Raw genomic sequence first — 27,043 nt, forward strand, 5'->3', positions numbered from 1 at the left:
GTCCACTTCCATCAGCTCTCAAAAGCCTATGTACCTAGTAATTGAACACTAAGTATTGACATAATTCACAGCTGCCAAGGGAATGCCTCAAGCAGCAACTCTAAGCTCTCACCATTAACAGAAGTTAGCATCAACTCATAAGGCTACAACATTGCTCAACGTCCCACAACCCCATTCATCTTCATATTTAATTAACACAAGACACTTCTGGCTCTTCCTGTCACAAGTTGTTCTTCTCACTGGACATGTACTATAGAAAGTATCCTGAATGGTCGCACTGTGAGGTGCTGCAACAATTCCAATGCACAGGAACACAGGAGGAATTCATCATAATCCATCGTGGTTACAGTCCTCTCCAATATTGAAAATATCTACAGGAAGCATTGCCTCATGAAGACAAGATACTTCATCAAGAATCCCTAGCTTCCAGGTTCTACCCTCTTCTCACTGTCACTACTATCAGCCTGATGTCCCACACATCAGGTTCAGGAACAGCTACTTTGCTCTGATAATCAGGTTCTTGAACTAAACTGCACAACTGTAATCCTACCTTAATAATAGAATATTATGGACCAGCTCTTGCGCAACCACAGACTGGCCTCTGATTAGGTCTTCTGTTTTTGCTGTAATGTCTTGTTTTGCACAGTCAAGTTTTCCCTCTCTTCATAGAGTGTGAAATTGCACAGGTTCAGTGTAAGAGGAGTAGGTAGTCAGTGCAGTGTTCTGCTGTGTCTATTATCCTCAGGAAGAAGTACCCTTTGAATGCTTTGGGGGGTGGGGGAGGTGACCTATCTGGGCACAGCAGCAGCATCCAGGCCAATGGCACTGTGACCAACTGAGGCTCCACAGCAAGAAGTAAAGTCAGGCAGACTGATAGTGATAGGAGACTTGACAGTTAGGGTGATGGACAGGAGATTCTGTGGAGAGGCGAGGATGATGTGTTATCTCTCAGGTGCCAGGTCCAAAATGTCTCAGAGCAACTGCAGAATATTCTTTAGGGAGCAGACAGAGGTGGTGGTGCTCATTGGCACCAATTACATGGGTAAAAGCAGGACGCCCATAATAGTAATCTCTGGATTACTCACTGTACCACGAGCTCATCAGATGAATGACTGACTGAGAAACTCCGCAGGGGGAAGGGTTTCAAGTTCTTGGATCATTGGAACCTTTTCTGGGGCAGTGCTGACTTGTACAAACGGGATAGGTTGCACCTAAACTGGAAGGGATCCTGGCCAGGAGGATTGCCTATACTGCTCAGGAGGATTTAAACTAGTTTGGCAGGGGGATGGAACCAGAGCATCAGGTCAGAAAGTGGACAGATGGAGAGGAAGGTAGATGTCGGGGCCAGTTAAACATGGCAGGAGCAAAGTAATGGATATGATGGGAAAGAGAGTTCAAAGTGTGTACATTTTAATGCTAGGAGTAAACGTGATGAACTTAGAACATGCATCAGTACAGGGAACTATGATGTTGTGACTATTATGAAGAATTAGCTGAAGGAGAGACAGGAATGGGTGCTTAATGTCCCAGACTTTCAATGCTTTAGAAAGGATAGAGGGGGAGATAAAGGAGGTGGGGAGTTGTACTACTAATCAGGGCCAATACCACACAGTTGCACTCAGGGGGGACATAATCGACGGCTCGTTCACTGAGTCTATGTGGGTAGAACTCAAAAATAGGAAGAGTGCAATTACTCTGATGGGATTGTACTACTGATCCCACAGTAGCCACCCCGACTTTGAGGAACAGATAGCTTAAGGTACAAATACGTAGGGTTGTTGTTATGGGGGACTTCAACTTCACGAATATAAACTGGGATTTACTTAGTACAAAAGGTTTAGATGGCGCGGAATGTGTTAGGTGCATCCAGGAATATTTCTTAAATCAATATGTAGATTGTCCAACAAGAAGAGAAGCTATACTGGCCCTGGTGGTAAGTTATGAACTTGGTCAAGTGACTGAGCGTTCAGTGGGTGAGCAGTTTGGGAACAGTGACCACAACTCCTCAAGTTTTAAAATAGGTATGGATAAGGATAAGTATGGACTTTGCAAGAGAGTATTAAATTGGAGCAGAGCAAATTACGCGAGCATGAGGCAGGAAAGAAAGAGAGTTCTGTGCTGTTCTATGTTCACTATCTTGTACAATGTATGTACCATTAATAATCTGTGTGTTGTCTACACCAATGTGCTTATGATCCTGCTGTGAGCAAGCTTTTTTTTTGTTGTATCTATACGTCATTTGGAGTTGTGCACATGACAATAAAGTTGACTTGATATCATTACAGAATATTGATGGAAACAGTTAACAGTAAGAAAAGAACTTTGTATTTCATGCTAGCTGCCATCAAAGCGATCATTAAATTTGCCCAAATACTGTCAACAATTTTTATAGTACAGCTTACAAAGCATTGTATCTGGATACATCACAGCTGAATATGGCAACTGCTCTGCTCGAGTTTGCAAAAGATTGCAGAGAGTTGTGATCACTGCCCAACCAAACACACAAATCAACTTCCTATCCATTGATTCTGCCAGCACTTCCTGTTGCCTTGGGAAAGCAGCTATCATAATCGGATACCTCTCCAACCGCAGTCATTCGCTCCTCTACCCTCTCCCATTACAGGATACAAATCCCTGAGAGCATGAAGCATCAAACTCAAGGACAGCTTAAAAAAAAAGAAAGTTCACAGATGACTAACACAGCTGTCACAGTGGACAGTGAAGTTTATCAAAAATAACAGGGGATTTTGATTAGCTGAGTAAGTCAGTCAAGGAATGGAAAATGGAGTTTAATTTGGAAAAATGTGAGGTGTTGTATTTTGAAAAGTAAAATCTTGGTGGGACTTTTACAGTAAATGGCAAAGTTCCTGGGAGTGTTGTAGAACAGAGTGACCTTGGAGTAGAGTGTATGGTTCATTGAAAGTGGAGTCACAAGTGGACAGGGTGGTGAAAGTGGTTTTTGGCACTGACCTTCATCGGTTAGAGTATTGAATTTGTACGTTGGGAGGTCATGGTGTGATTTACCTGGATGGTCTGCCAACTCACAGCAACATTTTGTGAGCTGCACACAAAACATCTTGATATACCTTTCTGAACTACAATCACCGCAATGTGCAGCCTATATTTTCCCTTGAAGTTACAAAATTTTAAACTAGATAATAAAATTAGCAATTTTATGTTCTCTGCCGAACTCAGAGAACTTAACTCTCAGTGCAAGTACAGCACTTTGAAGTGGACAAAGATGCATTATCATGGCCGAAAGATAGGGAGGAAGGGAGGACTCCAAGCCAGACTAAAATGTCAGGGGGTAAAACTTCCTCTACTCGGGATATTGCTAGCAAATGTACAGTCTCTGAAGAATGAGATTGAGGACCTCAGGGTAAGATTACTGTATTGAATGGAAATCAAAGATTACTATGTTCTGTATTTCATGAAGACATGGCTCTCTCTGTACAAGTCAGATCTGTCAGTAAAACCACAGGGCTTCTTGATCCACTGGAGGGCGTAGACTGCTGATTCAAAGAGGACAAAAGGTGGAGGTACGTGTTTTATGCTAAACTCTTTGTAGTGCTCAAATTAGCAGTCTTGTCATGCTCCTGTTCTCCCAAATTGGAACATCTAATGATTAAGTGCTGACCATTCCACTTAAAAGACAATTTTCCTCCATGATCCTGACCACAGTTTACAAACTGACAAAAGCCAAAGTTAAGCATGCACTTCAGGTATAAGCAAACAAGAAAGAGCCGACCACGACATCTTTTAAATCATTGCCAGGGATTTCAAACAGGCTTGCTTGACGAAATCTCTGCCTAATTATCATCAACATATCATCCGCAGTACCAGGAGTCCGAATACACTCAATCACTGCTATACTACCATAAGGAATGTGTACTATCAGATCCCTAGACTGCATTTTGGGAAGTCAGATCATCTGGCTGTCCTCCTCCTACCTGTATACATGCAGAGGCTACAGATCAAGGCTCCAGAAATAAGGATAATGAAGAGGTGGGTGCAGAAGGCAGAAGAGAGAACATGGGACTGCTTTGAATTAGTGGACTGGGCCATGTTCAAGGACATAGAGGATCTATGTAGATGAGTGAGTCGTTTAGTCTTCCCTAAAGAGAAGCCCTGAATGAATCGAGAGATCTGAAATCTGCTGAGAGCCAGATTAGTGAGTTCAGGTCTGGCACCCAAGTAGCAAAAATCCTGGTACAACCTCCAAAAAAATCATCTCACATGCGAAATGGCAATTCTGGACCAAACTGGAATCCCAAAAGCATGCTCGATAGCTCTGACATTGCTTGAATGCTATCACCAGCTACAAAGTGAAACCAAGCGACATTGGTGACAAGGAAACTTCTTTCCGAGGTGAGCTCAATGCCTTTTAGGCTTGCATTGACCAACAAAATATGGAGACGTCTTCACGAACTCCCACACGGAGACATTGTGACTTCAGTCTGAGACCGACATTTAATCATCCTTCAGGAGGGTGAATCCACTGAAAGCTTCTGGTCCAGGTGGGGCGCCTGGCCAAGAATGAAAGCTCTCTTTGGTAGTCTGAGGTACACACATGCTTCAAGCAGGCTCCAATTATACCAGTGCCGACAAAGAGTGTGGTATCCTACCTCAATGACTATTGTCCAGTAGCATCTGCATGCACTGTGATGAAGCATACCAACTCCTGACTGAGGAGCAACTTGGATCTGCTCCAGTTTGCTTACCATCACAACAGGTCCACAGCAGATGCCATTTCATTTTCTCCTCACTCAATCATGTCAACCACATCAGTAGCTTCCTCCTGGTTTACTATAAGTCATGCAAGTCCTAGGTGGAGACTCAGGAATACCATTGCACACAGATATTGAAAGATTCTTCATTGCTGTTTCTGTAACAGTTTTGTTTGATCAGTCAGGGTTGTTAGCCCTGAATTGAATCCCTGAACCTAGAAAACTAATGGACCACTCTTAGTCAGGCCTCTACTCTTTAATCTGTTTGGCATGGGTGACCATACCAAAAGCAAAAGCATAAAGTCCTGACTCCAGCCACCATAGATCTCTGGGTCATTGTGGCATGCAAGCCTTCAAACTGAAAGATTTTGGTCCTCTTGGAATACAGTGACCTTCATGTCTTCCTTAAAATGCAAGGGATGTTTGCAATGTAATTAGTTTTCTAACAGATTAATACAGTTAAAAATTGCTATCTGCACTCTGCATGTGTACAAGTCAAGGTGGCCCAATGTCCTCGTGGTACTGCAGGTGCTTTTTGTGCAGATGGTTATATTGTATAGCTTCTTACCTGGTACTGCAGTTATCTTACTAAAATGATAAGTATTCCAATAATCATTTCATTATATCAAATAGCTGTGTATAATATATCAGTGAAACATGTACATTTGACCATTGTACATGTCCATGGATAACAACATTTCTATGTGTTATCACGCAACTACTTTTCCCTTTTCAAGAGTTTGTCTTGTGTATTTCGTAAATCCAAAACAGTTGCTCTTGCATTTGCTTCCATTGGTATCCATCTGTTAGAGTTTTGTGCATTTGCTAAATTCATTCACATCTTTTTTGTAACTGGCCAGTGGACTATACAGTTACATCACGACTACAGCTCTCCCCTCTGTCTCAATGCTGCAATCAGACAGGAGGTAGCTGAAAACTCATGCCTCAAGATTCGATGACAGATTCTTCCTCACAGCCAACAGGTTCTTGAACAGACCTGAAAACCCTAATTCTATCTTGGACTTAATTTGCTTTCAACCTGCACAAGCATACCTTAAATTTACGTAATTCACATTTGGCATGTCTTTTTTATATTGTGCTGCAGCAAAAAGCAAATTTGCATAGCATTTATACCCTGGTTATATTTGTCCATGATAATTAACTTCAACTCAAATTTAATTCTTTTATCTATTTTGCCTGCATAACCAGATTTGTGCAGGATTGAATTAGTGTTATCCTTAGCCCATCAGGCAGATCGTTAATAAAGGTGGTAAAGACTGTAGAACCGCCTTTTAATGAGATTTTAAGAATGGAAATAGACATAACAAACATTAACATGGCCCTTTACAAACTGTTGCAGGAGTAATTATAATGGTCAATAAGGAAATAGCAGAAAAATCAAGCAAGCATTTTGTAGCAGTCACTTTGTCAAACAGCATGGAAACAGGTCCTGGATGGCAGTGGTTTCAATCGCAGCTGCTTCTGCAGAGTCAAACAAAGGTGTTATTGTCCTTTTCAAACTTTTTTTATGATTGCAAGACCCTGGTGGACGTTAAGAACTTGAAGTACTGCAGGTCTACCCATCAGTGAGTTGCTGGTTGGCAGAGAAACTGAAGGAGATGGACTTGCTGTGGATAGTGCTGCTGCTTGCAACAGAGAGGCCTGTGTGCATAGCAGGTGTGCAGTCTAACAGCGAGTGATGGTCTTGTGTTCATATGACCCTGTTGGACATCATTAATATGGAACACCGCAAGTCCAATTCACTGATTTATTAGCGGTCAGTGGGGGATCTGCATGGCCTCAGTCATAGCGAGGACTATGCCCCAAGCTGCAGAGTCACCTGTTTACAGCTGTCCAGGAGAGAGGCGTCAGAGTCAGTGCAGTCCAGCAGAGGCGGTGTGGCACGACATCCAGCTGGAGTTGATGCTGGCCTAGTGTATGCTCAGTAGAAGACAAGCCGTATGGTGTTCGACTTCAGATTTCTTCCACATTCATGGATTCAGGGTCATGGACTATATTTTTTGTGTGACTGCATTTTACTGATTTCTTATGTGTACTTGCTGTCTTATGTGTGCTCAATGTGTCTGTGCTGTGTGAGACTGTTGGTACTGTGTTTTGCACCTTGACCCCAGATTACTGCTGTTTCATTTGGCTGTATTCATGGGTATTTATGTATGGTTAAATGACTATTAAACTTGAACTATGCCTATGTACTCCATACTGACAAAAACGCCTTTCCAGACTAATCCCACTTGCCAGTATTTGGCCCATAACTTTCTCAATCTTTCCTATTAATGTATCTGAACAATTGTCTTTTAAGTCACAGCAGAAAATAACACAAAGTTTTAAGAATAAAAGCACATTAACAAGTTAGAAGTATGATTGGAGAAATGATTATAATTGAATAGTGGCAAATCAAAAAAAGCCTTATAAGTGGCATCCCAACTTTGAATTCAAAGAGAATTAAATATGCAGTATTCAACCCTGAGATTTGCCTCCCCACAGACACACCATGGAACTCATTCAAAGAAAAACAGCAAACACCCAATGCATAAAAAAATTGCACAAATGGATAAAAAAAAACAAGTGAAAACACAGAATACAAGACATCAAACTGTAAAGTCATTGATACAGTCTAGGAATCTTCAGTTCAGTTCAGAGGTGATCATGGAATAAGCAGATGCACTAATTAACATTCTCCAAAATTCTATGCTTTCTGGAATGTTCTTCATATTTAATAAGGGAACAAAAATAACCATACAAGTTAAGCAATGAGGCAGCAAGAGAACAGAGCTACAGATCAATTGGCCTGATCTTGTTAAAGAGAATCAATTGTTAAAGAAATGAGAACAGAAGATAATGGACATTCAGGATGGACACACGGTCATGTTGGCCCAAACAAGGACCTTTTGAGTCTGTGATAAACGAGAAAGTGGGAATAAGTGGATGTGATGTCAGAACATCCTTCAAGAGTGAACCCTCACCTGGTTTCAGGCCCCAACAGTGTTCCTGACCATATGCCAAGCAACTAGCTACAATCTCTCTTCAATTACTGCACTCTGACACTCTCACTTACTCCCATAGGTGGCCTTAGCTATGTTTCACCCGTTTCAACTGAAACGGGCCCCACCCTCCCAAGGGCCCCCGACTGACATGCAAAAATTTAATGCACGGCTCCCAGACGCCACAATATTCTGCTGCTATTGCCAGCCGAACCACCAGTGGGCACTCGCTGACTGACATCTGAGAAAATACATTAAAATATTTACTTCACTTGTAAATATTGCTCCTAGCAAAGAAGGTTACTTTTCAATGAGAGGAAAATGAAACGCTCCTATCCTAGTGGTGCTGAAAAATGGAAAATATTAGACAACAAAACAAAATGTCTAAATAGTCTCCCAAAAGATACATCTTTCTTTGGTCCAGCACCTGTAAAAGGCCCGCCGACTGCAGCTGCTGCTGCACTATCTTCACAGCATGGGGCTGCAGTGCCAAGTGACAGTGTAAGCGGTACAGGAGATGTTGATAATCAGAGCAATGAAAATGAGAAGAACAATTCTACTCAAACAGATGGTGATAATGATGACCAAACTTTGTTTGATGAACAAGCACCACAGCATGATGACAGTCCTACAACTGAGACGGGTGAGGGAGATGCCGCCACCAGCACACTAGGCAGAGAGAAAGCCCCACTAACATTCACAGAGACCAATCCGGCACGTTGGCCAACACATATTACCAGTGACCAATGGATCGACATTGTTAGGAGGGGTCCTGTTCAGTTAGAGGACATTAATTTTCCACAGAGCCAATCACACCATCGTTTCACCAAGGACAGATATCTTATGAAGATGAATAATGGAGAAACCATTTGTAGGTCATGGTTAGTGTACTCAGAATCATCTGATTCAATCTTCTGTTTCCGCTGTACCCTATTTGGCAAGCGAAATCACAGTCTCACTTGTGGAGGTTTCAGAGTGTGGGAGCTACTCACTCTCACACTCCAGGATCATGAGAAGTCAAATGCGCACCGTGCCGACATGGATAGCTGGTGTGAGCTGGAAACGCACTTAAGAACGCACAGTGCCATTGACAGCACGTACCAAGAAATTCAAATGCTGGAAAAAAAAACACTGGAATGATGTCATGAAGAGGTTTATTGCCATAGTCTGTCACCTTGCAGAATGAAACCTTGCTTTCCGTGGCCACAATTCCACCCTACATGAAAGAAATAATGGGGACTTTCTAGGTCTGGTGGAGCTGTTTGCCGAGTTCAACCCAGTGATAAGCGAACATGTCAGACAAGCAGAGAATAAAGAGTTTGCTGACCACTACATGGGGAAAACCATACAAAATGAGTTAATCACACTTATTGGAGACAAGACACTGGAAGCAATAACAGAGAGAGTAAAACAATCACGTTACTATTCGGTGATAATGGACTGCACCACTGACGCTGCACACATAGAGCAGCTCTCTGCGACACTGCGCATTGTCACATGCCAAGTAAATGTCGGAGTTACTGTTAGTGAGCATTTTGTTGGTTTCCTACCAGTGCTTGACACAACAGGTGCAGGCCTAACCGACATTTTCTTAATGCATATGGAGAAGTTAGAATTAGATATCTCAAAATTCAGGGGGCTGGCATATGATAATGGGAGCAATATGCGGGGGAAAAGTAGCGGGGTGTGGAAGAGGGTGTTAGAGATTAACAAAAAAGCACTGTTCATGCCATGCGCCAGCCACAGCCTAAACCTAGTCATTGTCGATGCTGCAAAATCAACAGTGGAGTCTGAGAGCTTCTTTGGGTGCTGCAACGTCTACACGCACTATTCAGTTCATCGACACAGAGATGGGAGCTTTTCACTGGAGAACGTGCCACAGATGACCCTCAAGGCCATACCCAACAGGCGATGAGAGTGCCGCATGGAAGGTGTGAAAGTCCTGTGCTACCAGATTCCCGATGTTGGCAATGCACTCCTGTCACTAATTGAACATGCCACACAGAAAGGTGACAGTGAAACAACATCTGCAGCCAGAGGCCTAGAACAGGAGATCATGTCATGGAAATTCCTGCTGACTGTTATCATCTGGTACAATGTTTTACATGAGGTGAATCATGTCAGCAAACTGCTCCAGAGCCCACAAGTGGGAATCGATGTGCTACAGCGCGAGGTGGAATACGTTCTGAAATTTCTCAAGGAATACAGAGAGAATGGCCTTTCAACCGCCCAAACAGATGCCAGAGACATAGCTGAAGAGATAAGGATGCCAGTAATCTTTCCTACTGCACGAATCAGAAAACCAAAACTCCAGTTCCAGTACGAGAACCAAAGTGCAGATCCTTCCCTGACAGTGGTACCCAAGGAATGGTACAAGAAAGAAGTTTTCCTTCCACTAGTGGACTCTGCCATCACAGGCATTAATGAGCGCTTCAAGCTGATGGAGTCATTTTACAGTCTGTTTGGCTTCATTTATGGAAGAGAGGAAATTAAAAAAGCCACCCAAAGTCGCACACTGAAAGACAGCTGCGTAAACATGGAGAGGACACTTGGTGATGTGGATGCTGAGGACCTTTAGCACGAGGTGTCGGCTGCTGTCAGTGCCTTGCCTGCAAAAGAAACCGCTGGCCTGCAGATTCTGAGCTACATTTACAGAAATAATCTGGTTGAACTGTATCCTAACCTCATTATTGCTCTAAGACTCATGCTGACAGAGTCTGTGATTGTAGCGAGTGGAGAGAGAAGTTTTTCAAGGCTAAAGCTCATCAAAACGCATCTGAGGACAACCATGCTCCAGGAGCGTCTGTCAGCTCTTGCTCAGATATCAATTGAGCATGAAATAACAAGGTTGCTGGACAAAGTTGAGCTCATTAAAGCATTCTCATCACTCAAGCACAGGAGGGTGGTGAAGTTCTAGTGGTAAGTTTTTTAACACATTTTTGGCAGAAATAAAGTTTATAATTAAAATAATAAAATAAATCATGTATTTCACTCAAAATGTGTACAGGCGATTAGGCGGCGTTTCCACAAATCATAATTTCTCTCTCCCCCTTGCATCCCCTCTCTCTCTCACTCTCCACCTGTTCACTCTCCAGGCCTTACCTGAGCTGTCCGTGGTGCTGAAAGAGTGCGAGACACAGTTTGTTGTAAACTTCCAGTAGTTAACTTTCAGACACTGTCCATTGAATAAATAAAGTGTGAATTTTCATTAAATATGACATTGCTTTTGTTATTAGTTTAATTAGAGGGAAATTGTTTAAGCTGTTCTTATGTCAGCTGATACCTAACACATAGTGCCATTCAATGCAGACTAGTTGCTGAAAAGGGAGAGGCTTCTCACTCCAAAGCAAAAAATGTCATTGTTTCAGTTTTTAACTAAGAGAATTGTTTGGATTATGTTGAGCTGTCTGTCCATTATGCTAAAAGTGCATATAATGCATCAAAGTTTAAGTCCGAAATTATACCATTATTGACGCAAACCAACTTGAATATTTGCTTTTTTCTTTCTTTTTTTTGGGAAGCGGGAATAGGGCCACACATTAACCCTTGAAACGGGCCCCCAGATGCTTAAGGCTGCCTATGCTTACTCCAAAAGGGCATCAATCATACTGGTACCCAAGAAGGGTAAGGTAAGCTGACTTAAAGACTGTCACCCAGCAGCTTACCGTAATGCAGTACTTCACAAGTTTGGTTATCACTAGAGTTAACTCCTACCTGAGCAAGGACCTGGATCTGTGCAGTTCCCCTACCACCACAATTGGTCCACAGCAGATACAATCTCGCTGACACTCTACTCTACTTCGGAGCACAAAATATACCACTAAAAATACTGCTTGATCAATTACATGTCAGTTTTCAACATCATCATACCCTCAGTACTAGTCAACATGCTTTAAAACCTGAGCTTCTCTACCTCCCTCTGCAACTGTATCCTTGACTTCCTCACCGGGAGACCACAGTCTATGTGGATCTGTAATGACATCCCCTCCTTGCTGACATTCAACACAAGCATAGCCTATTTAGCTCTTTCTACACTCATGACTGTGTTACCAAGTGACGCTCCAATACCATCTGTAAATTCACCAATAAGACCACTAGTGTTGGCCACATCTCAGAAAGCAACGAGGTGATGTACAGAAGACAGTCGAGTGGTGTTGCAACAACAATCAACAACAGCCAGATAGGTTATGGAATTTAGGAAGGGGAAGTTGAGAGAACAAATATCATTCATTATTGAGGTATCAGCAAATTTGTGTTACTGGGCATCAGCATCTTGGAGGATCTTTTCTGAACCCGACATGCTGGTGCAATCTCAAAGACAAAATGACAGTAGATCTAATGGCATGTTTCAGGAGATTTGGTCTGCACCAAAGACTATTTCAAATTTTGATAGATGTACTAAAGAGAGTATTTTGAATGGTTACATCACAGTCTAGTATGGAGCCTCCAATGCACAGGATCAGAAGAGATTGCAGAAGATTATAGACTTAGCCAAGACACAACCCTCCTTGAGATAAATGACATCTTCAAAGGATGTTGCCTCACAAAGGCTCTCACCATCTGAGACATGCTTTTGTCATGTCACCATCATCAGCGGGAGAGGGTCAGAAGTCCAAGGACCCAAACTCAATGTTTCAAGAGCGGCTTCTTCTCCTCTACCATCAGATTTCTGAACAATCCATGAGCACAACCTTATTAAACTTTTATTTTTGTAATTTATAGTAATTTTATGTCTTGGTATGGTACTACTACCGCAAAGCAACAAATTTCACTTAATTGAAGTCAGTAATAATCAAATTTTGATTCTGATTCCCTACTTAAGGATTTACGTTTAATAGAGCGAGCATTGCAAATATGCACCAAATTGGTTATTAAGCTAGGAAAGATTGTCCTCTGTAAAGAGATTAAGCAAAAATAAACTTGGGCCTTTCACAGACTGAGTGAATACAGGGATGATATTTCCTCTCATAGATTAGGTCTCGTTATAGGAAACAAGTCCTAATATTTCTCCCTCTCTTACAAAACAGTGAACATGATATACTATCATTACAACTAAATTAACATAAAACCCAGTTAGTGAGTTTTCTAATTCTGATTCTTTACTCATTACCAAATGTTTCTTCATCATTTCTACGTAGAACCTAACTCTAAAAATCTCACCAAAAAATTTTGAAAATCTTCATCTTTCCAAATATAGTCAGCTTATCACAACCTGAATGAAATTTAAAATCCTCAAGTCTAACTGTTCCATACTTTCTTCCTGCAGTCTTTTTGTAACCATGCTACCAAATACAATCCTGATAAGAGCCTTAAATCATTTTCTTTCTCAATTCAATCTGCAAGATATTCTCTGCTTTGTAGCCTCTCATATTCAAAATGATTTAGTTGTTAATCAGGAAGGAAACTCCTCTTCTTCTTTATCCCATCTTTTCCCTGATCTTTGAATCATAGTACATCTAGTTTCCAATTAGTAATGGTTAGCACGTCACACTCCTAAATTAACATGTGCTTGTAATTCATTCAATTTGTCCTCCTCAGTCTGTGTAAAGAGTGATTACCAGGGTCAAACTACTCTGTTCCTTCACAAACGACAGAAATTCTGCAGATGCTGGAAATCAAAGTAATACACACAAAATGCTGAAGGAATTCAGCAGGCCAGGCAGCATCTATGGAAAAGAGTAAATGGTCGATGTCTCGGGCTGAGAACCTTCATCAGGACTATTTTGTTCTTTGATATTTATACATATTTCTTCACTGCCACACCCAATTTAAGTTTGCTATTAACTGTAAAGCTTAAAATATATTTATACTATTGTTCTGTGCATCTATTGTCATATGTTTTGCAGCATTTGATATTTTCTAACACTGCAAAGCCTATCATTTGAAGGGCTTGGCAGTAATAGAAAATATTAAATGCTTCAAACTTTGAAATTTTATTATTTATTGACATTTATTCATTTTGAAGCTCGCACAGGTGGATTTACCATTTCTGTATGAATGCTGGTTCTTGTCTCAATGGTACAATGACTCTTATTCCAGGGGCAGCATTCCATGAAATGAAGCTCTGATTTCCCAAATTAGGCCTTCCACTAAATATTCCATAATCTTGAAACCTGTATACAAATATGCTTACTGGGTGCCCTTACTTGCTCACTAGTACACACTAAACAGAGTCTGTTCCTTCTTCTTATATGCTGTGGATTCCAACATGGACCACATCAAGGATCCTCCCTTCCCTCACCAAATTCCTGATGAGATGTTCCTCATCAGGAATAATGTAACCCAGAAACTGATCTATATAAAGCACTGAAAATGACTGTTGTGCAGTCTTCCAATGACTGTCTTGTTGACCGCAACATAATTGAAAAGTACTAGAGACCCAGTCCATTAGTGGCTGCTGGAAGGCTTTATGCACTTACCTTTGCACATTGTGCCATTGCAAATTAAGTGAAGGTAAACAGCTGTGAGAACACGACTATGCCTTGTTAGAACCAGTAGTCAAGATTCCCAGGTTTGTACAAAGTCTGGAGTGTGAAGGATGTTTCAAGGCTTAAAGCATGATTTATTACCTCACCTCCAGTGCATCCACCAAGATGACCACAACCTTGTCATGGTTTCGAAGCTTGCAAGCTTCAATAACCTGGAAAACTATGTTGGGTGGAGTCAGAGCTCTATGTTTTGACCCGTGCCAAATAGGTCAAAGGATAGAGGCCTGACTAAGAGTGGTCCACCAGTCCTCCAGGTTCAGGCACTCAGCTCAGGACTAACAACCCTGACTGGCACAACAAAATTGTCATGGAAACAGCAATGAGGAAGCCTTTTACAGTCGAGTACGACAGTATTCCTAAGCTCCAACTGGGTCTTGCGTGACTGACGGTCGTGAAAACTGAGAGGAAGCTACTGACATGAGGAAGGAAGTCCTGACCACCGCCCAAGATAGAGGACCTTCATTGCTGCCCTACAGGCCAGTGAAGTAATGGGCAATAAGGAAGTAGTGCATACTACAACTTGCAGCTGTTATTCTACAATGTTTATTTTCAAGAGGACATACTTGGAGTAGAGTGATGATGAGTGTGATAAGTGATATTAATGAGAGTTTGGTATTGTTGGCCAATAGCATACATTTACAATGGCAGAAACAGTTTCTCTGTGCAAATATGGAAAAGAACATGCTGGCTTCCAGGGACATTCCCAGGTTGTTTACCTAACACTGAGTCCTGCTCAGGAAAGATCTGTTTAAATTATATTTCTGCTTTTTTGGACAGAGACAACAAAAATGCCATTATTCTTTGAGCACCTGTTGCAAAATGCTTTCATCCACGTAAATGGGATTCACAACCTTACTTGCTCATCAGAATTTCATAGTGTAGTAATTCAATCTGGAAACCATGGATTGAATTTCATTATATTGTAAATTAAGAGCAGCACCATGTGACTGGATTTCTAAGCCTAAATAATTTAAGATATTGTGGAGTTCATGATACTGCTTAAAAAATTCCATATGCATCACCAATTACTGAGTTTCCAGCAACTTTTCAGCATTACTTTTCAGCTCTTCTCAACCACCATCTAAAGCACACAAGAATTCTTGCTGTATTTCACACAGTCCTTATCCAGAACATCACAGGCAACAAGGAATCAGTTTCTAACTCTGCCCTTCCACATTTCATTTACTGTGTTTGGCAGCATGGTCACATCAATCCTTTCTGATTCTGCACTTCCAAAAGGTGACCTTAGACTGAGAACAACAGCCCAGTTAAATTCTTGCTCTGTATCAGGTCAACATTTCTCCAGTCCAACTCTGGCATTATTCATTCTCACACAGACCATTTCAGAGTAAAACCCTCAAGAACAAAAATGCAATTTTGGAGAGGCCCATTGTTCAAAAACTCCCATATAGTGCAATCTTAACATACAAGTTGCTCTACCAAATCTACTATTTTTAGTCTTCTTCCAAGCATTTTCACATATTCCAGCTACTAAATTATTGGATGTAATATTAAGGTATGTACTACTGTAATGAGTTTAACTACTAAAATACTGGATACTAATATTCAACACTTACTGCTTTAAGATCATACAAACCACTACAAGTATCAGAAGCAGACAACAATTCATCACTCTTAATACCAATCAAATTCTCAACTACATGACCCGATTCTGCTGCTCTCTATTCACCATCATTGTCTATCAGCAGAAATTACTTTGTACTCTTGGTAAGTCAGTCAGAAGTAATATGATGACTCAACTCTCAGCTCACTGTAATTACTTCCTTTTAGATAGATGCTTGGACCTGATTTACTATTAACTGTCAAAGCAGACAGCTTCTGAAAACTGTTGACTCCTGTGTAAGCCTTTTACTTTGTTTGATACATGGAGTGAAAATCTGGGAACTAAGTATCAGATATCTACTTTATACCAGAAATTTCAATTTTTACAGCAATGACTGCTCATGGTTTCAGTAGTCATCTGATCACACAAAAAGGGGAGGCGGTAGAGGAAGGTGAAAAGGGACAGAGAGGGAGGGAGAAGTGTATGATTGTTCTGCTCTGGACTTACTTCACTACATCAACTAATTGAGATAAATTGAGATCCACAGTCTGCTGAGAGCCAAATCCGAGGAATTCAAGTTTGGTGTCCAAATAGGTTACAAGAGGTCTAGGTACGATATTGGAAAGCGATTTCACGGGCAAAGTGGCAATTCTAATCTAAAATTGAATCAAGGAAGGATACTCAACAGTTGTGGCAAAGCTGTCATCTCATAAAGAAAAAAACCAAGCGACATAGGTGGACTTCGCTTCCAGATGAGCTCAATGCTCTGTATGCTCGCTTTGACCATCAAAACAAGGAGGAACTATCACGAGCTCCCACAGCCCACAGTGATCTTGTGATTTTGGTCGGAGGCCGACATGCGAACAGCCTTGAGGAGGGTGAACCCACAAAAAGCATCTGGACCAGATGGGGTAGCTGGCCGAGTACTAAAGATCTGTACTGATCAAGTAGCTGGAGTGTTCACCGAGATCTTTAACCTCTCACTTCAGCAGTCTGAGGTATCCACCTGCTTCAATCGGACTTCACTCATACTGCTGCCAAAGAAGAATGTGGTAATCTGTCTCAATGACTATTGTCCAGTGACACATCTATCCACAGTGATGATGTGTTTTGACAGGTTGGTGATGAAACATATCAATTCCTGCCTGAGAAAAGACTTGGAATTTTCTCTAATTTCCCTACTGGTGCAACAAGTCCATATCAGGTGCCCTCGTATTGGCTCTTCACTCAACCCTGGAACACCTGGACAGCAAAGGTGTTATACACCCGGATGCTCTTTATCGATTACAACTTGGCATTCAATACCATCATCCCCTCAACACTAAACAATAAGCTTCAAGATCTTGACCTCAGTACCTCCTTGTGCAATTGGATCCTTGATTTCCTCACTTGCAGAACCCAGTCAGTTTGTACTGGCAACAACATCTCCTGTACAATCTCCATCTGCACAGGGCATCACAAGGCAGTGTTTAGCAACCTGCTCTATTCACTTTATACTTACAACTGTGTGGCTAAGCACAGCTCCAATGCCACATTGAAGTTTGTTGATAAGACCACTGTTGTAGGCTAAATCAAAGGTGACAACAAATCAACCTATATGCGAGAGATTGAAAATCTGGCTGAGGGTGCCATAACAACCTTATTCAATGTCAGCAAGACTAAGGAGCTGATTATTTACTTCAGGAGGAAGAAACCAGAGGTCTATGACCCAGTCCTCAGATGTTCAGAGATGGCAAGGGTCAACAATTTTAAACTCCTCTGTGTTACCATTTCAGACCCAACCTGAATACAATTATGAAGAAAGCATGGCAGTGCCTCTACTTCCATAGGAGTTTGTAAAGAATTGGAATGACATCTAAAATTTTTGCAGATTACTCCAGATCTGTAGTGGACAGTATATTGACTAGTTGCATCACAGCCTGATATGAAAACACCCGAACCCTTGAATGGAAGATCATACAAAAAGTAGTGAATACAGCCCAGTCCATCACAGACAAAATCTTCCCCATCATTGAGCATATCTACACAAGGTGTTGGAGCATCCACCATGAAGGCCCCACCACCCAGGCCATGCTCTCTTCTTGCTGCTGCCTTCAAGAAAAAGGTGCAGGAGCCACACGACCCGCACCGCCAGGTTCAGGAACAGTTATTACCCATTAACTATCAGGCTCTTGATATCTTCACTCAACTTCACTTGCCTCATGATTGAAATGTTTCCACAACCAATGGATTCACTTTCAAGAACTCATCATCTCATGTTATCGGTATTTATTGTTTATTTATTTATTTATTATTATTATTTCTTAACAACTGGTTTGGGTAGTTAAGTTTACAATTAATTTCTCCCCCCACCAATCTTGCCAGATTCTAGGCTGCACCAGTTAATTGTTGCAATCCACATAATACCTATGAATCCCCAACTTTGTGCACTTGTGTCTCAATGAGTTTTTGCCTTCTTTATTTTTGTCTCTGCAAAAGCAGATTACATTGAAAAAAAAGTTATTACAAATAGATTAATTCTGAAGTGGCAATGCCCACTAAAGGAAAACTAGTTATGGATCATTCCGTGCTGAAATTGGGAAATATAACTTGTAAACTCAAATTGGAACTTCACATCTATCTCATATATGCAAATTAGTTCATTACATTTTATAACTAAAAATGAAGTGAAGACCTTGCAGATTTTGACATGAGAATCAATAAAACTTGCACAGAGAAATTCTCACTTAAGAACCAATTATTCTGGAATATTCAATCTTGGCGTTATATATCATATTATATTGCAGATAAACTTGCACTATGCAAGTGGGGTAAATATTTTTATTATATAAAATTGGTATGGACTAATGGAATAAGTGAATTATGTCACCTGTTGCACTGAACCAGAGTCTGGAGGCAGATTTTTATCATTCCACTGTGAGCTGCTCTGGTGTTGATGAATGCCCATTACCCTTGCTTGTCCCTCCACCATAATCAGTCCATCATTAATTTGCTGGATCATTGCCATTAATTAATTGCTCCACAGCCGATTCGATTGAAAAACTATGTCACAGGTGATCCTGTAATGACAATGTTTGGCCCATATTATTCTCAGCCTGGGAGGCTGACAACAGGGCCATTTGAATTTAGATGACCCCAGCGGTCTCATAACTGCAATGTGCAATTTTTACTCATTTTTCAGTGTAGGGATCTTCTTCTTGCTTGCTTTGCTAGCAGTGTCCCCCTGAATGAATACTTGCTATATATATCCTATAAGGTAAAGTTCTAAATACAAAATTCTATAGACATGTGGCACAAAGTATTCCGGACCATCTGTGAAATTGTGCTCATGGAGGAAGAGGCACATAATGTAACCCTGTTCTCCAATAGAGTCACATCACAAAAAAGGAATCCACACCGAGACTTGGGGAATGCCCTCAGTTTCTTGGAGATGGTTAAGGAGGACCCATGAAATTGTTTTCATCATTATGGGCATGTGGGAAAACTCTCAGGGGTAGGCATTTGTCACCTTTCTTAAAGATCTTAGTTGCTATGGTTTCCTCCAGCAAGGCCTGGTGCTCCTATACATGTGCAATGGGATTGTAAGTTCCTATATCCCAAGCTTTAGAATTCCAGTCAGGATAACATCAGTTCCAGGGGATGTGCTTCTCAGTTGAAAGGTGGCCTTGTCAAATTCTTGCCCACCTGGGTGAGGGCAGAGGGGTGAATGGTTTAGCTGGATTTGATATTTTGCTATGGCACATAATTAAGGACATTTGTGTCAAGGGCTTAGTGATAGTTGGTTTCTTTGAAATGCTCCTTCTAATGGATTGGTCTTGCGAAGTCCTCATGTTGCCATTTGGCTAGGTAGTCCCTGGGTTGTCTGAGGTGCAGGTGGTCTGGAACATGCTCAAGAATCTGTATGCCATGGTTATCGATGGGTTACTGGATCTCCTGTGCTCTATCAAACCTCTTCCAATTTCTTGGTCATAGAGTTGTTTTGTTTTGTTATGTCTTTTCCTCAGGAGGCATGGTGGTTGCAGTTAATTAGCTCCTAGATTTCAGCATCTGCAAGGAAGTCTTCAATTTCTTCAAAATCAATTCAGTTATTTCGAACAACACCCTCCCCTTTCTAGACCCTGCATGTTCATCTCAAGAGTAAACAATGCATTGACATTTATAAAACAAGTGCAGAGGACATCTCCTTTGTCAGACACCTGACCATCTTGAGTTTCCAGTTACGAGCCATTTCAGCTTCATTGACACAGACATTTAAAACATTTCTGCTTTTATTTCAGATTTGAAATTTGAGAAGGAGAAGCTAAAGTCAGATGTACCAGTATTACAGTGGAGTAAGGGAATTACAGAGACATGAGAGAGGAGTTGGTGAGAATTGTTTGGAAAAGAACACTGGCAGGGATAATGGCAGAGCAGAAATGGCTGGAATTTCTGGAAGCAATTCAGAAAGCACAGGATCTATACATCCCAAAAAGGAAGAAGTATTCTAAAGGCAAAATGACACAACCATGGCTAACAATAAAAGTCAAAGCCAATATAAAAGCCAAAGAGAGGGCATATAATAAAGCAAAAATTAGTGGTCAGTTAGAGGATTGGGAAGCTTTTAAATACCAACAGAAGGCAACTAAAAAGTCATTAAGAAGGTAAAGATGGAATACAAAAGCAAGCTAGCCAATAATATTAAAGAGGATACCAAAAGTTTCTGCAGATACATGAAGTATAAAAGAGAGGCGAGAGTGGATATCGGACCACTGGAAAACAATGCTGGAGAGGTAGTAATAGGGAACAATGAAATAGCAGAGAAATTGATTAAGTATTTTTCATCAGTCTTCACTGTGGAAAACACCAGCAGTATGGTGGAAGTTCCAGGTGTCAGAGGGCATGAAGTGTGTGAAGTTACCATAACTAGAGAGAAAGTGCTTGGCAAAGTGAAAGGTCGAAAGGCAGATAAGTCACCTGGACCAGATGGTGTACAACCCAGAGTTCTGAAAAAGGTGGCTGAAAATATTGTGGAAGCATTAGTAATGATCTTTGACTGGAAAATTGCAACTGTCACTCCACTCTTCAAGAATGGAGAGAAGCAGAAGAAAGGAAATTGGTCAGTTAGTGCGACCACAACGTTGGAGATGTTGGTGTTGGCGCGTGGCCAAGTGGTTAAGGCATTGGTCTAGAGATCTGAAGGTCACTAGTTTGAGCCTCAGCTGAGGCAGCATGTTGTGTCCGTGAGCAAGGCACTTAACCACACTTTGCTCTGCAACAACACCAGTGCTAAGCTGTATCGGCCCTAGCGCCCTTCCCTTGGACAACATTGGTGGCGTAGAGAGGGGAGACTTGCAGCATGGGCAACTGCCGGTCTTCCATACAACCTTGCCCAGGCCTGTGCCCTGGAAACCTTCCAAGGCAAAAATCCATGGTCTTACGAGACTAACGGACGCCTAATGTTGGAGATGTTGGAGTCAATTATTAAAGATGAGGTCTCAGGGTACTTAGAGGCACATGATAAAATAGGTCATAGTCCGTATGGTTTCCTCAAGGGAAAATATTACCTGACAAATTTGTTGGAATTCTTTGAAGAAGTAACAAGCAGGATAAACAAAGTGTACTTGGATTTTCAGAAGGCCTTTGACAAGGTGTTACACATGAGGCTGCTACAAGCCCATGATATTACAGGAAAGATTCTAACATGAATAAAGCAGTGGCTGATTAGCAGAAGGCACAGAGTGGGAATAAAGGAGCCTTTTTTGTGAAAGGCCTTGATAGAATGGATGCGGAGAGAACATTTCCTATGGTGGAATAGTCCAAGACCAGAGGACGTAGAAGAGAAGAGAGAGAACTAGAATCAGAGAACTAGAATTAGAGAATCAGAGAAGAGAGGAACTCAGGTTGGAGGAACAACACCTTATATTCCGTCTGGGTAGCCTCCAACCTGATGGCATGAACATTGACTTCTCAAACTTCTCAAACTTCCGCTAATACCCCACCTCGTACCCCATCCGTTATTTATTTTTATACGCACATTCTTTCTCTCACTCTCCTTTTTCTCCCTCTGTCCCTCTGACTATACCCTCTGGGTTCCCCCCCCCGCGTCTTTCTCCCCGGACCTCCTGTCTCATGATCCTCTCATATCCCCTTTGCCAATCACCTGTCCAGCTCTTGGCTCCATCCCTCCCCCTCCTGTCTTCTCCTATCATTTCGGATCTCCTCCTCTCCCTCCCACTTTCAAATCTCTTACTAGCTCTTCCTTCAGTTAGTCCTGACGAAGGGTCTCGGCCTGAAACGTCGACTGTACCTCTTCCTAGAGATGCTGCCTGGCCTGCTGCGTTCACCAGCAACTTTGATGTGTGTTGCGTGAGCAGAGAGGAGTTGTTTTTGAATGGAGATAAGGAGGAATTTTTTTAGCCAGAGAATGGTGAATTTGTGGAATTCTTTGCTGCAGGAAGCTGTGGAGGCCAAATCTTTATGTATATTTAAGGCAGAGGTTGATAGATTATTGATTGATCAGGGCATGAAGGGGTACAGGGAGAAGAAGTTCTTTTTTTATTTTTGCGGAGCACTTTCTGTAACTTAGCCAGGTCTAAATAAATGTAGTTAATGATTAAATTCACCATAATTTTCATGACACAAGCATTGCATTTAGCCGTTTGAGGAATAAAATAACAGAGGACATCCAGTATACCATGAGGAGAATTGTGTTGAATCTCTGTTGTTTTCTGATCCTTAGGTTTCTTCTGGGGGGGGGGGGGTGGGGGAGGTCAGGAATTGCAAGCAGTTTTAATTCTTAACAATGGTTTATTATAAAGTTGAAACAAACATACAAATATTAAGCACACTAAGGGAAGCAGAACATGAAAAGCATAGAAGGCAAAGATAAAAAGATGACACCTCTTTAAAATTGAGATAAGAGAAAATTCCTTAGATAAAATAAACCAATTAACGGTTGCACAATTACATCATATGGTAATCTTCTAATACTTAGCCAATGAAAAATGGAAAGATATATATGTAACTGCTGTACCACCTTCTGCCAGTAAGTGGGGACGAAACACCACGTACTGTGAAAAATACTTAAGTTTGCTAAAACAAATTACAAATTATGATTAAACTATGACTTTAGTCTTACATTAATTCATCTAATATCTTAAAATGTATTAAAAATAGTGGTTTTCAACAATAGCTTGCCATTCAACAGCGTTTCCCTAACTCCTGCTTCTTTTACCCTTAACTACACTTTTAAGTAGTTGCAGCATATTTTCAAACTCAGTGCCACAACCTCAATCTCACTTATATAATTACAACTACTTATTGTACGACGTGTTTAGTTTGCAGGGTAAATTTTTCTGTGCTACATTATGTCCTTCATTTGTTACTGAACTTGTCGCAATGGTTGCAATATTCCGGCAAATGACAGGATGAACATGGATAGCTTTTACCGTGGGGTTAAACATGATTCAAATAACTATGTATAATGTCAAAAACATTGTACAAGCAGATCAAACTCACCTGCTCAGATTTTCTTTACTACAAGTTGTGTTTTCATTTCCAATATATTGTTTTCATCCTACAGGTATCAGCCATCATATGTTGTTAATTTTCTCTGGTAAGGTTGGGATGAAAGTTAAACAATTTGACCATTGCTTCAATTTACTGGGTCCTTTCTCCCTCCAGCTGATAATTACTAATAGAATAGGGCAAAACCCAATGCCATTATGGTAAAGATGGGTACTTCCCCTTAAAACAGAGGTTCCCACAGACCCCTTCGGTTTATGGTTAGGGTCCATGACATAATAAAGGTTGCGAATCCTTCGGCAGAGCATCCAAGAGAAGTGTTCGGAAAGGAGAATAGGGTCCATTTCAATTTGATCTTATTTGATAGCATAATTCTTTCTCTAAACACTCATTCCCTCCCAAAAAATATTTGCAGTAGGTAAACAGCTTTCAAGTACACTGTGATTACCTGACCTGGCTAATCTGGCAGCACTGCGAAATGTACAATCTTTACCACTGAGGACAACAAGGGAAACAGGCACGTGGGTACACTACAATCTGCAGTTTCCACCACAAGTCCTACACGATCCTGGTGGGGCAAGGTATTACTGGTCATTCCTCTGCACCAGGTCTACATCCTGGAACTGTTTCATCAATGTAACTTCTTTCATCAGTAAAGTGGCAAAGGCTGAAGCAGCAGTTTGTCCACCATTTCTTCACGGGCAATTAGGAATGGGCACTAAATGCCACATCTCAAAAAAAGGAATAAGTGAAAAAGATAAGAGCAATTTGACAACAGTAATAAAGGCATCATTTTATGAACTGATGTCAAAATCAGGACAAACAAGACATCCAGTTTGAATAAAGTAATATAATCAAACAATTATCGCAGCTACTGGAAATGACCACATAAAAACATCCAGTCAAGATGGTGCCAAGAAACAATGTCCGATGTCGTGGCTCAGACTTGGCTGTCTTTTTGGATTTGTAGGGATTTTTTTTAGGGAGTTAGGGGTCAGGTTATGGCTTTGGGAGAAAAACGAAGAGTCAGGGGCTGGAGACGGTGTTCAGAGTTCAAAGCAGAGAGCTCCATGTCAGTGAACCTAGAGGTCAGGTTAGCAGGTGCTGAGGAATCCAGTGATCCTCAGGTTGGTGAGTCCTGAGTCAGAGGACTATAAAGGACTCACAATAGCAGGTGATATACTTCACCAAATTAGAGGTCTGTGTGAGTCCTGGGGTTCAGGTCTAAAGGTCAGACCTGTAATCCACGAGAGCTGGTGTCAAACGTGATCTGTGGCTTCTGGGATTGAGGCATGAAGCTCAAATACATGATCAGTAAGTCCCGACGTCAAGGTCCAAAGGTCAGACCTGTGATCAATGTGTCTATTAAAACTGGAGGCAGCCCAGAAACACTGCTTTTTGTGACAGACAAAGCAAAGGTTCTTAACAAAGAAGACCCCAATATTTATGGGGTCTCATCGCTGTAAAGGAGGCCGCACCAGGATCACTGGGCACAGCAAAAAGCAGAATCATGAGCAATGAACTCAGTCTGAAATTCAATGAATAATGTGCTTCAACAACAGGAATTCTGCAGATGCTGGAAATTCAAGCAACATACATCAAAGTTGCTGGTGAACGCAGCAGGCCAAGCAGCATCTATAGGAAGAGGCGCAGTCGAAGTTTCAGGCCGAGACCCTTCGTCAGGACTAACTGAAGGGCTATATCATATGATATTTCACATGCTAGTTTGGTTTTCTACCATTATGCATTTACTTCAAGGTCAGTGCAGTTTAAGCAAAGCCATGGAAGATTACCAAGAGGATTACCAGAAAAATAATAAATTTGAAAGATGAGTGAAAGTGGCCATAGGTATCATCTACAGAGATTTGAATGAAAGAACAGACCCAGGAAACACCATATTAATGGAAGAATATTCAGGGAATGAACCTATTTATGTTTCCATGGACATTGTACAATCATAACTAGTTCAGTGGTCGAAGTTGTGAAGGCTTTCAAAATACCAAAGGTAATGGCATAGTTTTTAGATTATTAGAACACTCAGTCCTCATTTATTGTCATTTAGAAATGCATACATGCATTAAGAAATGATACAATGTTTCTCCGGAGTGATATCACAGAAAACAGGACAAACCAAAGACAACTCTGACAGAACCACATAATTGTAACATATAGTTACAGCAGTGCAAAGCAATACCATAATTTGATGAAGAACAAACCATGGGCATGGTAAATAAAATCTCAAAAGTCCCCGAGTTGATCGACTCCCGAGTCCCCGATAGCGGCAGCAAAAGGGAGAAACTCCCTGCCATAAACCTCCAGGCACCATCAACTTGCCGATGCCTTGGAAGCAGCCGACCACAGCCGACGCTGAGTCCATCCGTCCGAAAGCTTCGAGCCTCCGACCAGCCCCTCCGATACAGCCTCCTGAGCACCATCCTCTGTCAAGCGCCTTTGACCTCGCCCCGGCCGCCGAAACACACAAAGCCGAGGATTTCGGGGCCTTCTGCTCCAGAGATTCCGGTTGCTACACAGTAGCAGCGGCTGCGAAGCGGGCATTTCAGAAGTTTTCCAGATGTTCTGCTGCACTCTCACGTCTGTCTCCATCAAATCAGGATTGTGCACGGTCCCTTACCTGACAGATAACAGATAACACCACTGAAGTGGCCACGCGTGCTGCCGTCGCGCCGCCATCTTCTCCTCAGATAGTTACACAATCAACAAGAAAATCAAAGGGAAAGTCAGCTAATAAGAATGTCAATGACACAGATTTAGATAATTTATGAATTGACTGCTACATAATTTAAAAACAAAGCAAGTACAACCCAGTGGTAGTAATGTCATCGTCCTTTGGTTGTTCGTTAGCAACCAAGGTTGCATGAAATGAAGAGAAAAGGAGGAATAAATATTGGAATGACAGTCACTCCAGGGGTAAATATCCTTAAGTTGATGGCAGAGAAATGAAGTTTCAATGTGAATGGTCAGAGATCAATTCTTATTTTATAGCCGAGTGATATAATTTGATCAGACAGTGGTCTCATTTCAAACTCACTGAGTTATAAGTTTCTATTTATTATGACAGATTCCTTCAATTACAGACACAGAGATAACTTTAGATGCTTCTTGAAATAGGCAGTGTAAACTAGTGAGATTTTTTTTAAATCACACACTTTCAACCTAGTGTTCCTCCATCACAAAGTTATTTATACACACACACAATTTTCAAACGACGACAAGCTTCTATGAATTTATCTAATAGCAATAATAGGTGTCATGTTCTGGGAGATTCTTTGGTGTTAAGCTGTAAGTACTACTATTGAGATGAGACAGAGCAACTGAACAAAAGAACAACATACATTAAAAGTGGGTATTTTCAAACTAATCAGCAATATCTTACAATAGTTTATCAAAGTCAATATCCATATGGTACATTACAATCACACATAAACAACTCAGGCAAACAATATTAGTAACAGGAAGGATGGATCTCAAAGAACATAATAAAACAAGTATGCTAAGAGCCCGCTTACCTGAATATTCTATCTGAAGGCTGTTCACCCATCACTAGATCAAAACCACGTTGGAACATGGTGTATGGCCAGGGGCTGCAAAGAAAAAAAATAAAACTTATCAATTCTCAGGTTTGTTTTAAATATTAACAAGAGATCATAATAAGCCATACACATTAAAGACAATAATTTAACATTGAGTATCTTAGTGGAGAAGAGGGGAAAATACATCCAGATGAATTACATTAATATT

The 27,043-nt window shown here is 41.2% G+C and overlaps 1 protein-coding gene across 1 annotated transcript in view; it reads right to left on the reverse strand.

Annotated features, from left to right (window-relative positions):
* astn1 (astrotactin 1) overlaps positions 1–27,043 on the reverse strand; it is a 2,838,691-nt gene that overhangs the window by 1,287,048 nt on the left and 1,524,600 nt on the right. The window contains exon 9 of the mRNA XM_063063753.1: positions 26,812–26,886. Within this exon, the coding sequence (XP_062919823.1) occupies positions 26,812–26,886 (75 nt within the window). The remainder of the gene's footprint in view (positions 1–26,811; positions 26,887–27,043) is intronic.

Source organism: Mobula hypostoma, chromosome 12 (genome assembly GCF_963921235.1).
Source record: "Mobula hypostoma chromosome 12, sMobHyp1.1, whole genome shotgun sequence".
Lineage (NCBI taxonomy): Eukaryota > Metazoa > Chordata > Chondrichthyes > Myliobatiformes > Myliobatidae > Mobula > Mobula hypostoma.